Source organism: Equus quagga, chromosome 3, assembly GCF_021613505.1.
Source record: "Equus quagga isolate Etosha38 chromosome 3, UCLA_HA_Equagga_1.0, whole genome shotgun sequence".
Lineage (NCBI taxonomy): Eukaryota > Metazoa > Chordata > Mammalia > Perissodactyla > Equidae > Equus > Equus quagga.
Window position 1 is genome coordinate 87,901,950 of NC_060269.1, and position 16,986 is coordinate 87,918,935.

Genomic DNA, 16,986 nt, shown 5'->3' on the forward strand with positions numbered 1-16,986 from the left:
CCACTAAGAAGTATAAAAAGATTTTAACAGGGCAAACAAGATTCAGGTTTTTTACAATATGTTCTCCCTGGGGGAAAACAAATAACACAATGCATCTGACTAACCTTTCTGCACTTCAACTGCATTAATTAACATTTAGTCATGGATTCCACTGTGAGCCAGATGAACTCAGTGCTACAGCTGTTTTCATTGAAGGGGAAAAACATGCTTTCACACTTTAGATTCCCAGCATTTATAAATCTGGGAACAAATGTTTTATTGATTGCCTTTGTGCCAACATTATTAATATGCATTATATATTCGTCACCCAAATAAATTCATACTCACCCTAGACGGCAATTAAAACAATGTCAATATCACATAAACTGGGTCAGCTGGAGCTAATGCTATAAAAACCACATTTCTAACCCCCTTTTATTACATCAAGGGTTAAGGAAGGTCTAAACAACTAATCAAAGAAGTAGTACATGGCCTTGAAGAAATCGTTGCTGGGTGAGCCAAAGATTTAAGTGGAGACCAGGTACTCTGAGAGGGTCTATTCCTATGACTATGAAAAAATGAACAGATGTTGAAGAAATTTAGCTGCAGGATCTGATGACTTGGCAGAGACATCCTCAATTCTATAAGCTAAACATGTGGAAGCGTTTGGTTGGGAGCAAAGCTGAGTATTACAGAACTGCAATTCTTGGTCAGTCATTGAAGGGGGTTTTGTGTTTTGTTTTGTTTTGATAGCAAAGGCTCCTTTAAGATGCAGTTTTATGAGGAAATATGACAGCAAATCAGCTGGGCAAGGCATTCTACCCGTAACACCTGGCCAAATTATATGTCATTGTCACATCAACGTTGTCTCCAGTAGTCCCTTAGAAATGCTGTGTCATGACTTCTAGTCACCTCTGGAGTCTTGTGGACAAACGGATGTCCCACAGTCATGTGGCCATGTGGATGTGTATGTGTGCAGTCATTTGTACCATGCACAAAGCTGGAATCATTATCCATGTAAATACTAACCAAATTTGACACTTGCCTCCTCAAATTAATACACTCAGCAATGACTTAAGAAGAATAAAGGCTGTCTGACCTGTCTTCAGCTTTACTAACATGGAATGGCAATAATTAATCAAGCCAGAAAACTCTCTTACCTGGAACTACTTCAAAAAGGAATTTCCCCGGGCTCTCTTCATTGCACGGATGTTCAAGGACTTTATTTCCAGGTAGAAAAATAGTACCCTGTGAACACAAATGGCCAAAGCATCAACATCATCAGATGGCAAATACTGAATACATCACCCTATCATCATCAGTGGATATAATATCCAAGGTACATCAGTAACTCAGCATATAGTACTATGCATCAAAGTCATTTGTGTTCCCAACTAATCAAAATCATGTAGCAGAATCATATTCATTCAACATTCAACAAATATTTGTTGACCATCTAATGTGTTTAAGACACTGTGTAAAGTGTGGATTTATTTTAAGCACCAATTTATTAAACTCACTCTGTGTGCCAACATTTTTACTTAGCATTCTACCAACATCACATTAATTATTCAAAGAATCTTAGGATGTAGGTATTATTTTCCCCATTTGATAGTTGTGAAGAACAAGGTAGAGACATTAAATAACTTAGCCAATGTTGCCATAGCCTTCTCTTGATTATTCCTTCTCTTTTCTATCTGCTAGATTTCTCTCTCTTTAGTGGACCATTTCCATCATTACAGAGACATATTTAAAAGTCTACCCCACTAAAAAAAATACTTTGACTCCACCTCCTTTTCAGCTATTGTCTAAGTTTTCTCCTTGCTTAGCGAAGAGTTTCTACACTGAATCTATTTTCTCATATGCATCCATTGCAACCTGGTTTGTGCACATGTAATTCCCATTGCACGACTCTCACAAGCTGCATGCTTGACAATTTTCAATCCTCAATGAATGCGACTTCCCAGGAGCATTCAGCACTATTAGCCACTCTTTCTTGAAGCCCCTTCTTTCCTTTGTTTCTACATTTCCTTTACGTGTTTCTTTTATTTCTCTGGTGGCAGAGTCTCTTTTGCTGCCTCTAACTGGCCTTTAAATGCTGGAGTTTTTCAAAGATTTATCCAGTGATTCTGACTCTCTTTCTCTAAGGTATCTCATTCATGCCTGTAACTTCAATACCCAACCGTCAGCCAATGAATATCAGATTAATATTTCTAACCTAGTATTCTCTGAGCTTCAGACTTTTATATCCAATAACTTATTTGGCATTTTCATTTAGGTATCTCAAAATCATCTTAAACTAAAATTAGCAAAATTAAAATGCAATTAACTCTGGTCCTGTTTATGTATTCTCTAACAGTGACTGGCACCATCTTCCGATCAGTTGCAAAAGCTAGAAATGTAGAAATCAGTATCCCTCCTATAGCTCTGCCACCACCACTCTCTAGTTCAAGTGACTCGTCTCTTGTCTGGAATGTTTCAAACTGCCCCTTTACTGAATTCCCCACAATACTCTAACATCTTCTAATCCCTTTTTTTTCCTTAATGCAGTCAGAGTGATCTTTGGAAACAGAAATTTGATCTTACAACTTTCCTGCTGAAATTCTTCAGTGGCTTTCATTTGTCCTAGAATAAAGCTCTGGATGGCCTGGCTCCACCCACATCTCTAAGCTAATTTTTACACTCTCACACTTTCGATGCTTTCTATGGCTTTCTATGATCCAGCCCTGTCCTTCTATAAATAATATCATGCTCCCATCTACCTTAGGACTACATTCTTTCTCTGGTTAATTTATACTCACTTTTCAGATTGACTACATCTAAAATATAATTGCATAGCTTCATGACTCTTCCCTGGACTGATTTGCCAATGGATGTAATTATGTCATTTGTAAGATTATTTGATGAATATCTAGCTCCATCATTAAATAGTAAAGGAGCAAAGATAACACGTGTTTTGTTCCTTAACTTATCACCAATGCCTAGCATTTTGCCTGGCATAAGGTGAATGCTAAAGAAAGAGTACTGTTGAGTGAATGAGTACTGTTCATGCAGTAAAGCCAGTGCTCTTGTCCACTATATTATATCGTCCATTTTTCCCAGCTTGAAGCAATATTTAGCTCAAGTAATATTTCCTTCAACTTTCATCCTACCTGTTGTGGCACAGAAAATTATAGTCATCAACTCCATCCCTCCTTCTGGGCTGGGAGTGATAAAGCACAGCACTTCCTGACTAAAACCCAGGGTGTTTGGGGTTAGAACTATCCCTCTCCCTCTGTGCCTTACAAGGCGAGGTGTGGGAGGCCCTGCCCTTGTTTCCTCCTCAAGGAAGTACATTTTCCTACGTCTCATCATTTCCGGTGTCCTCTGGCCTATGGATCCCATTTTGCTTACTGGCGTTTTTCAATAATTTTTAAAACTTACTAAATCCTTTAAGAATATTAATTCTTTAAGAATCATAATTAAGAATATTAATCCTTTAAGAATCATAATTAAGACCTTTCTTTTATATATAGGTTTAATCTATGTGGTTTCTATATAAAGAGATAAAATCAGTTCTTTCAATTACGAGTTTATTTTACTTAAATGATTTTGTGAAGCAATTAAATTTATAATTTAGTTTAATTTTAGAACATAGCATCTAACCTTCCAGACAGATACAATATTCATTTACACATGCATGTACGTATATTTGTATATGTGCATGTGTGACTCTTGTTTAATTCTATGCCTTCGGCTCTACTTAGGATCTTATACTATACCTGTGTCATATAAGTTGAATTCAAGCCACTCTCCTGCATAAACTATTCTCCTGCATAAGCCACTCTCCTCCATGAAATCCCCCAATGACCTCGCTTGGCAATTAAAAGACTCAGAGTAATTCTATCCTTTGTTGTCTTTCTTGTTCATGTGAAATAGCTACTTCTGGCCAAAATTTTTATTTTCATTTTCAAATTTGATATTATACAAGTTTTATACTTGGATAGTTTTCCAAACAAATTGTGATGTGAAATCATGGTTTAAATATCAATAGACAACGTTTAGGGCAGGATATGCTGCAATTGACAAACATTTACTGTGGTCAACTCATTAAGTCATTCATTAAGTAAAATAAAGTCATTCAATTGAAATGGCTAACTTGATTACCTTGTATAGAAACCATGTAGTGAAAATCAATGAGAAGTGTCTTAATTCTGACAGTTATTTCCAAAGTAATTAGTGCTGTTTATATCATCAGAAAATGCAGATAAACAACAACAGAAAATCTATAATTTACCCACCACCATAGACAACCAATATTAACACCAGATACATCTTCCCATATTTATATGTATTTATCTATACGTATACAAACATATACAGTAATTTTTCTTTCTTTCTTTCTTTTTTGAGGAAGATTAGCCCTGAGTTAATCTGCTGCCAATCCTCCTCTTTTTCTTGAGGAAGACTGGCCCTGAACTAACATCTATGCCCATCTCCCTCTACTGTATATGTGGGACGCCTGCCACAGTATGGCTCGATAAGCAATGCTTAGGTCTGCACCTGGGGTCAGACAAACCCCAGGCCACCTAAGCACAACATGCAAACTTAACTGCTATTCTGCCAGCCTGGCTCCATAGACAGTACAAAAATAGTGACCAAAATAAAGATTTATTATCTGCTTCAAAACTTAAAAGTCATGTATTGTTATTACACCAATTTGACCATCTATACCATTTTTAAAAGCTGAATAGTACAGTACATGCTTTAATATACATACTTTTATATCCTCTACTGTTGTAAAGTGTTTATAGTTTTTGTAAGTGTTACTATAAAGAATGTTTTAAAGAATAACCATGAAGTTAAATCTTTGACTTCCTCCTTAACTTATTCCTTTAGAGAAGGATGGATGGATGGAAGAGAAATGTATTTGAGAGAAATTAGGAGTCAGAAAGTATGCATTGTTTGTGTGTTTGGTTAATTCTTTCGGAGTTGCTTAAATTAGCTAACCAAACAAACAACTGAGAAGCAAATATAATTTGGGTGCTCAATTGATTCAAAAGTAATGTATTGAGACACTATTACATGTCAGACATTATTTCTAGAACTATTTCAGGTGATGTGAGGTACACGAAAGAATAAACTCTTTACTCTCAATACAAGAATAACACAATATATAACTACAGGACAAATAAGTGCCAAAGTATACAGCAAAACAAACAAATATAAAAAAAGCTTAAGAAGAGAGTATCATAAGAGCAGTCTCATTAGTCAGGAAAGATAGTATGAAGGAAATGGTTTTTAAAGGAAGACAGAGTTTTAAGATTTAGTGAGCTAGAGGTAATCTCCCAAAACGGAGGAAATAGCACCAGAATAGCAGTAATTAGAGCCATATGTGCAGGGCACATTACAATAAGTAGAAGATTCTTGTGGAAGAATAATTAGGAAGTGAAGACTGTTGGCACTGTTGAGGGCACGCTGTGGAAAGTCTAACCCCAGGCAGAGGATGTGGCACTTGACATCCACAACAACTGAGAGCCAGAGTAGGGTCTTGAGCAAAGTAGATGGTGATTTAAGAACACCAGCCTCTTAGAAGTTTGTTACCATGAAGCAACTTATTTGGCACAAGATGGCAAAGTCAAGATCTACACAAAGCTGTCAGCAGTATAAATGGCATAAATTTGCATTAGAGATGAATTATGAGAGACATATTTTTAAGAAATATGAAAGAAACTGGTCTTAGCTTAAACACAAGGAAAGCAGAAGGAAGAGTCAAAGACGACTTCAATTTTCCTCTTCTGTATATCTAGAAGAAAGGTGGTACCTCTAACGAAATGGGGAATGAGGAAGAGTCAAGCTCCACAAGGCCCATGGACTTGAGCCAAATTATGTGACATTCTTTACTTTTCTGTTAGTAGCTATGCTGGAAATTCTCCATTTGCCCCTCCAGTTCTTCTCTGTACCCATCGCTCTATTCTGCGCCCCAGAAGACTAATCTCTATAAATTGCATAAACCAGACTCTCTCGACAGCTGGCTTCAGCTTGGGTTTGAGAGACCATAGCAGGAAGTCAGAAGGCCACAACAGAGACAGACCAAGACATTTACTGATCTGTCTCCCTCCATGCTAGGCAGCAATTCAGTCCTAGGTGCATCAGGTACCTTAGTGCACATCTCCTAAATCTGCAGGTTTCCCCAGGTTCCAGGAGGGTTCCTCCTTGTTTTTAGCCCCAAGGCATTCTCACTATCTGTTGGTTTCCATTAACCTCTCCAACACTTTGTAGGTGGTTTCTTTATCACACACTTTTGTGTATTACTCCTTTTGGGGTGGAACAATAAATTTCCTGCTGGGATCTTGAGTGAGAAATTGCCAGGGTGCAAGCACTCAGAGTTTTCTAAGAAAGGGCATATTATCCCATAATGTTCCATATGCCTCACAGCAAATTTTGGATGATCAGAGAGAAGAGGCTCAAGTATAAGAAAGGGATGTAACCTTTTTGATAGAAGTTCAGTACATATGGCAATAATTGCACATCAGTAATTAATCAGCATATTCAGAATGGGATTATACTTATTTTTATCCCTTATAGGGAAGATCCCTTTTACAAAGAATCTTTAAAGCTTCAAAATGGGATAATATGTTAAACAAAATCCTTTATAGTTTGACAGCTAAGAGTGGACAAAAGGAACATAATTCAGAACTATACTAATATTTTGTTTTCAGCTAAAATTGCTATTAGAAAAGAAGCTCCTCTCTAGTTAATATCCGATCACTGAGCCCAAACCACAAGACACTGGGATAAGGCCAGACGCTGCTGAAAATATGCTTGGTGATCTTACTCTCTGGAATTTGGATTGGAAAAATAAATGCATGTGCAGTAGCTTTGGTTTCTATAAGCATAATGATGAGATTTTTTTTCCCAGCATGAACAAGGATCATGAGCATCACAAGGAACTAGGCAAAGTCTCAGCTTGACAACATACGTGTATTTTTTTCAGCATTTTTTTTTTTTTGATGAGGAAGATTGGCCCTGACCTAACATCTGTTGCCAATCTTCCTTTTTTTTTTTTCTCCCCAAAGCCCCAGTACATAGTTGTATGCCCTAGTTGTAGGTCAGTCTAGTTCTTCTATGTGGGATGCCGCCACAGCATGGTTTGATGAGTGGTGTGTAGGTCCATGCCCAGGATCTGAACTGGTCCTGGGCCGCCAAAGCAGAGCACATGAACTTAACCACTCAGCCATGGGGCCCGCCCCTCTATGAGTATTTTTAATGTGACTAGACAGAGGCTTGAAAATGAAATCAAGGTGAAATAAATATTATTCAACAGTTTTTATTAGAGTAACAGAGGTTAGTTTGATTTTCTTTTCTTTGTAGCAAGTAATTTCATTAATTCATTCAACAAATATTTATTAAACACCTAGAACGTGCAAGGCCCTGTCCTAGGCACAGAGAATATAATGGTGAGAAAGTCCAATAACGTCTTTGCACTCCTGGATCTTAGAATCACTCAGGGAAGGCAGAAAAACTGAAAAAACTATTACAGATAAGCCCCTGTCATGAAAAGGAAGCAGGATACTATATGCTTATGAAAGATAGAAAGTTGTATCCAGAAGCGCTCTGGCCATATAACGATCTAGCAACGATGACGAAGTTTGTGGTTAAGTAAATCTGTTCTGGAGTCAAACTGCCTGGGTTCCGAGTCCCACAGGACCACCAAACAGCCAGCGAACTCCCAGCAACGCCCTGTCCTCTCTCCCTCAGGCTCTACACTCTTAAAGTGAGATGAAGACAGAACCTACTTCCTAAGGTCACCGTGAGCTAATAATATGTGGAGTTTGCAGAAAAATGTCTGATACATAGTATTTATTTAGCTGCTTTTAATATTTAAAAAAATCTATTTTATATCCTAGGAGCCTCAAAGATATTTGGGGCCCATATTTTGCTAATCCCCCAATAATGAGATGATTCTAGTAAAGGTTCAATATATATCTGCTAGTATTATTGTCTACGTGAGTAAACAGGGAGGCAGACTAATCAGAAAATTTGAAGTCAGTTTTTACCGACCATCATGTCTGCAAGGCTAGACTAACCAAACCAAATAAATCTCTAATTAACAGTACTAATAATAACCAGCATAACATAATGATGTTGATAATGACGATTGCTAACATTTCTTGACTATTTACTTCGCTAAACAAATATGTATGCTATTTATATCATTACTTCTTTCAATGACTCTGTGATGTACGTGTTTCTCATTTTGTAGATGAAAAAATGAAGCTCAAAGAACACCTAGCAAATAACCTGGCATAGTAAACTCCTAATACAAATTTGTTTAAACAAAAAAGGAATGAATGAATAAATAAATGAATGCAAGCTACTTTAAGGATTTTATTTTTAATTATTAACTCAATTTATGATCCTATTCCTCATCAATTACTGTTATTTAAAGCAGTTTGAAGAGGTTTTATGAATAGTTACCAAGTTTCTGCTTAGCCTCTGAAACTAGGTACACCAATTCCCGGGGTTCTGTCAGGGAGAGAAGAGAAGGGGAGACTTGCAAATTGGTACAATTTTAGTATCTAGCAAAGTAATTCTGATGTGCAAAGTGTTTGAGGAACATTGACCTAACTATTGTTATAAATTGTCTTATAGAAAAAAGTAGCATATTATTAATAAAGCTGCGCGTCCTGTAGAATGTACTATTTTTCCTCAGGTAATAAAACATACAAAAGCAAGTAATACAGGTAATATTTTCAAACCATTATTTAAATTAACAATGACAAACAGAATAGCATGAGACTATTTTGTAATTACTGAATAAATAGAAATAAATCCTTTATACGGATGCCTCATCTTGCTGCATCATCTTATAAACTACAGATTTAGCACTTGAGAAGCCTTGTCATTCTGGGTTCATTTTAATTTAAAAGAGCATTTGCATAATATAATTACATATGTTCAGATTCTACGAGGCTAACGGGACAGCACTAATTGTGATGACAAAAACATGCGCAGTGTTTTGATATAATTCATTTAAAAGACTTTAATCCTTTCTTTTCAGGCACAAGGACCCCTTACCTCATGTGAACTCCCTCTCTGGACAGAACAGAAGTACATGAATTTCTTCCCCAGTGGGGTCCTTCTGTATGACATTCTCCCTGGGAACATAGCCATTACCATTCTAGCTACATTTAGGTCACTCCTATTTGTCTACGTGTTTTTGATTCATTGGAGAATGGAGAAATTCCTTGACCGCAGGGTGAAAAACAGATTGGAAATGTAGGAAAAGGAAGACATTATTATGCTAAAACCAAAATTCTAAAGTAACACTCTCAAAATTGGTAGAGATCTTAGAAGTTACCTTTCTCACACTTATTAAATACATGAATGTCTTTGCAATACCAGAGGCATTTAGAATTTGCTTGAAATATCTCACTACCTTTGTGAAGGTGCCCCACACCATTTTTGAAAGACTGCAATTAAAAGAAAAAAACAATCCAATTGTAGACACAAAATCCATCCCCCAATTTCTACTCCAAATTCTTCCTTTCAGAGCGAAATCCCCTTTTTCTCATTTGAATCATTACAGCTGACATCTACTATGTGCCAGTACTCTGCTGTACACTGTAATCTTCTAGAAAATCCTATATGGAGGTACAACGATAACTGTCCACTTTACAGAAGGAATGTTGAAGCATAAGTAGGTCGAGTCGCATGGCGCTGGTAAAGTGCAGAGATGCAGTCTGACCCCTGAAGTCCAAGCTCCACTTCCTTTATGTGATCGCTACGAATCACTTCGATGTGATTGATTGGTTCATTCACTTATTTGTTTATTCATCAAATACATATATATTTGTGTTGAGGATGCCAAAATGCTGAGAAAAAAGTGGAAATGTTAATATAGGTTATCTTTGAACAGCCAGGTCATAGATGATTTTTATTTTGCTAAGTTTTTCATATTTTTTAAATAATTTTAAAATAATGAACACATATTACTTGCATACTAAGAAAAAATACACAAATATATTTTTAAAGCAGAGAAAAATGACAGGAGAAGGTAGGGTTGGATAAGGGCATCTTGGAGTTTCAATGTTAGGCTGCTGCCTTGCAGTAAGGACTGCAGAAGACAGTTCTAGAAAACGTCTAAGAATAACATAGTACTCTGAATAATGGCCACCCAAAGATCTCAGGTCCTAACCCCTGGAACCTGTAAATGTTATTTTATCTGGAAAAAGGGTCTCTGCAGATGTGATGAAGGATCCTGACAGTTATCCTGGATTATCTGGGAGGCCCTAAAATGCAATCACAAGTGTCTTTATGAGAGAGAGACAGACGGAGATTCGATACACACATAGAGCAAGGGTGATGTGACAATGGACACAGAGATTGGAAGGACACAGTCACAAGCCAAGAAATGCCAAGTCACCAGAAGTCAGAAGAGTCCCCTTCTAGGGCCTCTGAAAGATGTCTGGTCCTGCCTACACCTTGATTTTGGACTTCTGGACTCCAGAACTGGGAAAGAATAAATTTCTGTTGTTCTAAGCCACCAAGTTTGTGGTAATTTGTTACAGCAGTCAAAGGAAACTAACAAGTATAAAACATACTTTGAACAATCCTTCCAATGACCCCTTGGGAGGAGCCTGTACCTAGCTGAGGTTTTAAAAGGAGCCCACAACTAATTCTCAAGTACTGGTGAGTGGTGTCTAACTGTTAATTAGCCAATGATTTTGGAGGACAGTCCACAGTATACAAGGCACTCAAATAGATGGTAGCCAAGGAAAACCCCTCCTCACCCAACCCTCTACTCTGATTAATCTAGTGTCCAGTTCACGTCCTTGGATCCGCAGGACAGAATACCTACGGCAAGGTTAAGAGTCTTTATTTGGAGAGGACTTAGTTTAACTGCTAACCTTTCTCAATTAATTACTGGGAACTTGACTTGTATTTTATGTCCAAAAATACATGCCATTTTACAACATTTATCATTTCTTAACTAGAAAGGGGGTTGGTCAATGCAAACATTTGAAGTGAAGTCTACGGCAGTAGGAGAGAAAGCAAAAAAAAACAAGAAGAAGAAATTTCCTGGAGTTTAAATTTCTTTATGAAACAGAAATATGAAGAGTAAAAATAGTCATAGCTATACAATATTTATTATGGGAAAATCTGGGGCCCTATTAGGAAGGGCCCAATGAGCCATTTTCAATGGACTAGAAAGTTGATGATAATTAAGATAGTCCCATTTAACTCTTTATCTTAATTAATTAATAAACCCTTTGTGTATTTAAAAAATAAAGTAGAAAGGACCTGGGATCAATCTTGGAAGCAACTGTATAATAACTAAGTCTGTGCCAAAACAACCTGAGATGCTGAATAAAACGAGGATGCTAATGTTTTTTAACAACCAAATAAACTTGTTTTTCAGTTAAACAACTTTCCATTTATTTAAATTTTAAAATTGGAAAGTTTAACTGGGAGATAAAAGTCTTTAGCAGGAAAAAGGCAACTTAAGATTTAATCTCATAGCTGCTTCTGACTCTCTGAACTAAAAATCTGTGGCTGATGGTACCTACTTTTCTTGGCTTTCACCTACTTCTTTGACCTACTGTCAGTTATCTTCAATATAATCTTTAAAATTTGGTGCTGAAATTTCATATGCAGTGTAGTGCTTACTTGTGCAAAGGTAAGATGCTTTTGAAAAATTATAAAAGTTTAACAATGTAGTCTGCTGGTAAAGAAAACAGCATTCTCATAGCAGAAGGTAGACGGAATGCAAAATGGTAAAATTCTGATAGAGGGCACTTTGGTGATATTTATCACACCCAGGCACATAAGAAATGGCATATTTGCAAGGTTACCTGCATTACAAACAGCATTGTTTGTAATAGCAGGATTGGAAACAACTCAGGTGTCCACCAATGAAAAACTGGTTAAATAAACTATGATACATCTGCATAATGGAATATGATACAGTCATACAAATAAAATAAGCTATATCTACTAGAGAATATATATATATATTATTTTTTAATTGAAGTAACATTGGATTATAACATTATATAGCTTTTGGATGTACATCGTAATATATTTCAAATTCTCTGTAGATTACATCATGTTCACCACCCAAAAACTAATTATAATCCATCCCCTCACGTGTGAACCTAAGAGAATATATATATTAATAGCTCTCTCCAGGACATATTATAAAGAGAAAGAAGGATAGCTTACTTTAAAAATGAGCATTCAGTATGCTATATTTTAAGTAAAAAAGAAATGATACTAAGAATATATATTTGTATTTGCCTTTATTCACACACACAAAAATCATAGGAAGAATGCACATGAAACTACTCAAAGTAGTGACCCACAGGAGTGTGTGTGTGCAGGGGGGAGAAGAAGGATGGATGGAAAGTAAGACTTTTCAATATAAACATTTAATACAGTTTTGATTTTCAAATTATATGAGTATTTTATCTATTCAAAAATTAAATTTAAAATGAGAATAATATGCAAAGAAAAACAAATTGCACAAAAACATTTATACTTTTCTATATACAGGTTAAAATTTTTTAATAGTCTTTATACTTTTTTATGCAGAATTTCTATATCACAAGAATATTACTTTTTTAATATAAAAATGTAACTGTTTTTGTATAACAAGCTGTTTTGAGTTAATTCACTCACAGTTTTGTTATACACATAGCTAGTGGTCTCTGTGTTATGCTAGATGCACCAAGGCAACTTGGAACTGAGAACCTGTGGGGAGTATGAGCCTAGGCACAATTTTTTAAAAAGTTCAGTTTCAGATCCAAGTTTCTTTGGCAATATGTGTGTGTATGAGAATATTTTTATTTTTAATTTGATTTTGGCCTTCCTTGGCAAACAGCTACTCTTCTTGCTAAGTAAAATAATCTCAGGGGAAAATATCAGTGACTACGTTTTGGCTTCAACACTCTAATATTTTTAATCTCAGAAGTTCCATTGACTTTTATAATTGCCCTCTCACATTATCACGAAATATGTGTGTTCCTGGCCCCTGCCCCAAGCTACTCAAATATAAATAATTTCTTTCTATACCTTAAAAATATGGACTTGGCTGCTATGATTAAGAAGCAAAGGGCTTCAATTATAAATATTAATTTTCATCCTGCCTCTGTCAGATCAACTAGATATAATTAATGTGTTAATCCAACTAAAATCTAGTTTAACACGCAATAACTAAAATTAATATAACATCCTTCCACTTCTGAAATACATTAAGTAGAAATTTTTTTTGATAGCTATTTTAACATGCATTGATTTCCTACACTAAAGGCCTGTAACAAAACACTAGTATCCAGAAAGGCCAGATATCATGACAATGATACAATCATAATGCAACATGGATTTTTATTGCATTTCTTCTCTATGTCAGACAATGTTTTGAGTGCTGAAGATACAGCAGCATAGAAAGTAGCCAATGTCCTTGTTCTCATGGAGTTTACATTTTAATGAAGAAAGAAATATACATATATCTTTCATAAAGGAATAAGGGAAAAACATAAGGGAATTGTTAGATAATGTAAAGTGCTGTGCAGTTAATTTAAATAGAGCGGAATGTTTGAAAGTGCCTGGGTGTCTAATTTGGAATGATTGTTCAAATAAGCCCTCTCTTAGCAGGTGACATTTTAGCTGAGATCTAAATGCGAAGAGAAGTCCATCCATGTGAAGATGAAGAGATAATGACAATGTCTGACTGGAAGACAGGGGTAATCAGGTCTGGCTTTATAAGCTAAAGTTAAGCATTTGAGTTTTCATTCCAAGTGCAACAAGAAGCCATTGAAGGGTTTTGAGCATGGTATCATCTGATTTATATTCTTAAAAGAACACACTGGTGAGCAAAGAGTGACATCAGCATCATGGCAAAGTGAGTTGTTCCCTTAATCTCTCTACCCTAAGTTACAACCAAATGGACATTCATTAACCAAGAGAGGATTCCTTACAAAGCACAATAGTACATGTTAAAGATCCATGTAGCCATACATCTGAAGGTGGGGGTAATGAATCCCCAGGAAGCAGTGGAAGGAGGTGAGTGGATCCTTCCTCCTCCCCAGAGGCAGTGATCTAGGTCACAGTTCCTCACACAGCAGCTGATGTGAGATTGTAAGAGAGGGTGGAGGACGGCAGGCAGGCCTGCATTTGAATGCTTTCATGTTCAGAGTTACAGCCCAGCCTGTGGGAGTGCCCACAGTGTGGTGGTGGTCCTGCCCATCAGGATGCCCCACACTGAGTGGCATAGCTTAACCTTAGCAAAGGAGCTCCCCACCAAGTACAACAGCTCAGCTGAACTGCCCACAAGCACAAAGTAGGCCACATGCCTAAAAGAAAGTGCCCCTCCACCCACCTAGTGCATCAACTCAGCTGGTCCCCCACCAAAGCAGCAGTCCCACACCAGAGCACTTGCATGTGCACGTGTGACCTGCCAAGTGGCTGTGGCCAGTAAGCAAATGGAGATAAGTCTTATCAGCACAACTTCCTGCAATCATGATGGGTTCAGAAAACACAGCTCCTGTCTCCGCCAGAGGTGGCCAGTGAAATCTGCGACCTGATACTACTACAAATGCCTCGGTAAAGGGTCAGTTCATCAAACACTATGAAAAACTACAGTAACACTTCAGAGCAGAAGGAAAATGACATGTTTTCAGAAACCAATCCTGAAGTCACAAAAATGTACAATCTTAATGACAGAAAATTTAAAAAAGTTATCATAAAGAAACTCAATGAGATAGAAGAAAACTCAGAAAGGCAGTTTACTGCATTCAGGAATAAAATTAATGAGCAAAAGAAATACTTCACCAAAGAGATTGAAACTCTAAAAAAAGAAAAAACCAAACAGAAATTCGGGAGATGAAGAACACAATGAATGAGATAAAAAGCAATCTAGAATCCTTAGAAATCAGAGTTGACATTATGGAGGACAGAATTGGTGATTTAGAGGACAGAAATATAGAAATGCTACAGGTGGAGGAGGAGACAGAGTTAAGATGAGAAAAATGAAGAAATGCTTGGAGTAATATCCAACTCAATTAAGAAATGCAACATGAGGATTATAGGTATGCCAGAGGGAGAATGGAGGGAAAAGCAGCAGAGAGCTTTGTCAAAGAAATAATAGCTGAGAACTTCATGAAACTGGGGAAAGAACCAGATTTACAAGTACATGAAGCCAATCGAACTCCTAATTACATCAAAGCAAAAAGGGCTTCTCCAAGGAATATAATAGCAAAACTAGAAAAAATCAACAACAAAGAAAAAATATTAAGGGCAGCAAGGGAGAAGAGAATAATCTACAAAACAAACTCTATCAGGCTATCAGGGATTTTCTCAGCAGAAATCTTAAAGACTGGAAGAGAATGGGATGATATATTCAAAATACTGAAAGACAAAAACTTTCAGCCAAGAATACTCTATCTAGCAAAACAATCCTTCAGATACGATGGAGAAATAAAAGCTTTCTCAGATAAACAAAAGCTGAGGGAGTTCATCTCCACTAGACCTCCCTCATAAGGAACGATCAAGGATGCCTTCATACATGACACAAAACGGCAAAGGTTTACAAAGCCTTAAGCAAGGAGATAAATAGTCACTCAAAATCAGAAAATTGCAACTCTGGATCAGAACAGGTCAGCAAACACTTAATTATAACATAAAAGACAAAGGGAAGGAAAGTATCAAAAAAAACTATAAACATTTCAATTTAGTCACAAACACAAGACTAAACAGAATAATTTGTAACAGCAGCAACTCAGAAGGGGAAGAGGAATGGGATGGAACCTGCCTAGGTTAATGGACATAAGAGACTATCAAAAAATGGTCTATCTCATCTATGAGATCTTTTATACAGACCCCATGGTAACCACTAAACAAAAAATCAGAGCAGAGACAAAAATCATAAAGAAAGAGAAAATTGAGAAGACTATCACAGACAACCAACAAACTGTAATGGCAGTCAGAATACAAGGGAAGAGAAACAACGGAAATATAGAACAACCAGAAAACAATAGATAAAAGGGCAGTATTAAGCCTTATATATCAATAACCACTCTAAATGTAAATGGATTGAATTCTCCAATCAAAAGACACAGAGTAGATGGACGGGTTGAGAAACAAGACCCAACACTATGCTGCCTCCAGGAAACACAACTCAGCTCTAAAGACAAACACAGGCTCAGAGTAAAGGGATAGAAGCTGATACTACAAGCAAAAGGCAAGTGAAAGAAAACAAGTGCTGACATACTCATATACACAAAGCAGACTTCAAGATAAAAAAGGCAATGAGAGACAAAGAGGGGAAGTATATAATGATAAAAGGGACATTCTACCAAGAGAGCATAATACTTATGACTATATATGCACCTAACACAGGAGCACCAAAGTACATAAAGCAACTATTAACAGACCTAAAAGGAGAAATTAATAGCTACACAATAATAGTAGGGGACCTCAACACCCCATTTACATCAATGGATAGATCATCCAGACAGAAATTCAACAAGGAAATAGTGAACTTAAATGAAAAACTAGACCAAATGGACTTAAAAGATATACATAGAACAGCAGAATACACGTTCTTCTCAAGTGCACATAGAACATTCTCAAAGATAGACCAAATGTTGGCAAACAAGGCAAGCCTCAATAAATTTAAGAAGATTGAAACCATATCAAGCCTCTTTTCCAACCACAGTGCTATGAAACTAGAAATCAACTACAAGAAAAAAGCTTTGAAAGTCATAAATATGTGGAGACTAAACAACATGCTCCTGAACAACCAGTGGACAAATGAAGGAATTAAAGGAGAAATCAAAAAATACCCAGAGACAAATGAAAATGAAAATACAACATACCTTTTATGGGATGCAGCAAAAACAGTTATAAGAGGGAAATTTATAGCAATATAGGCCCTCTTCAACAAACAAGAAAAATCTGAAATAAGTAATCTTAAACTACACCTAACAGAACTAGAAAAAGAAAAATAAACAAAGCCCAAAGTCA

The 16,986-nt window shown here is 36.5% G+C and overlaps 1 protein-coding gene across 1 annotated transcript in view; it reads right to left on the bottom strand.

Annotated features, from left to right (window-relative positions):
• ARHGAP24 (Rho GTPase activating protein 24) overlaps nucleotides 1–16,986 on the bottom strand; it is a 463,746-nt gene that overhangs the window by 256,329 nt on the left and 190,431 nt on the right. The window contains exon 3 of the mRNA XM_046656913.1: nucleotides 1,140–1,227. Coding sequence (XP_046512869.1) covers nucleotides 1,140–1,227 — 88 coding nt within the window. The remainder of the gene's footprint in view (nucleotides 1–1,139; nucleotides 1,228–16,986) is intronic.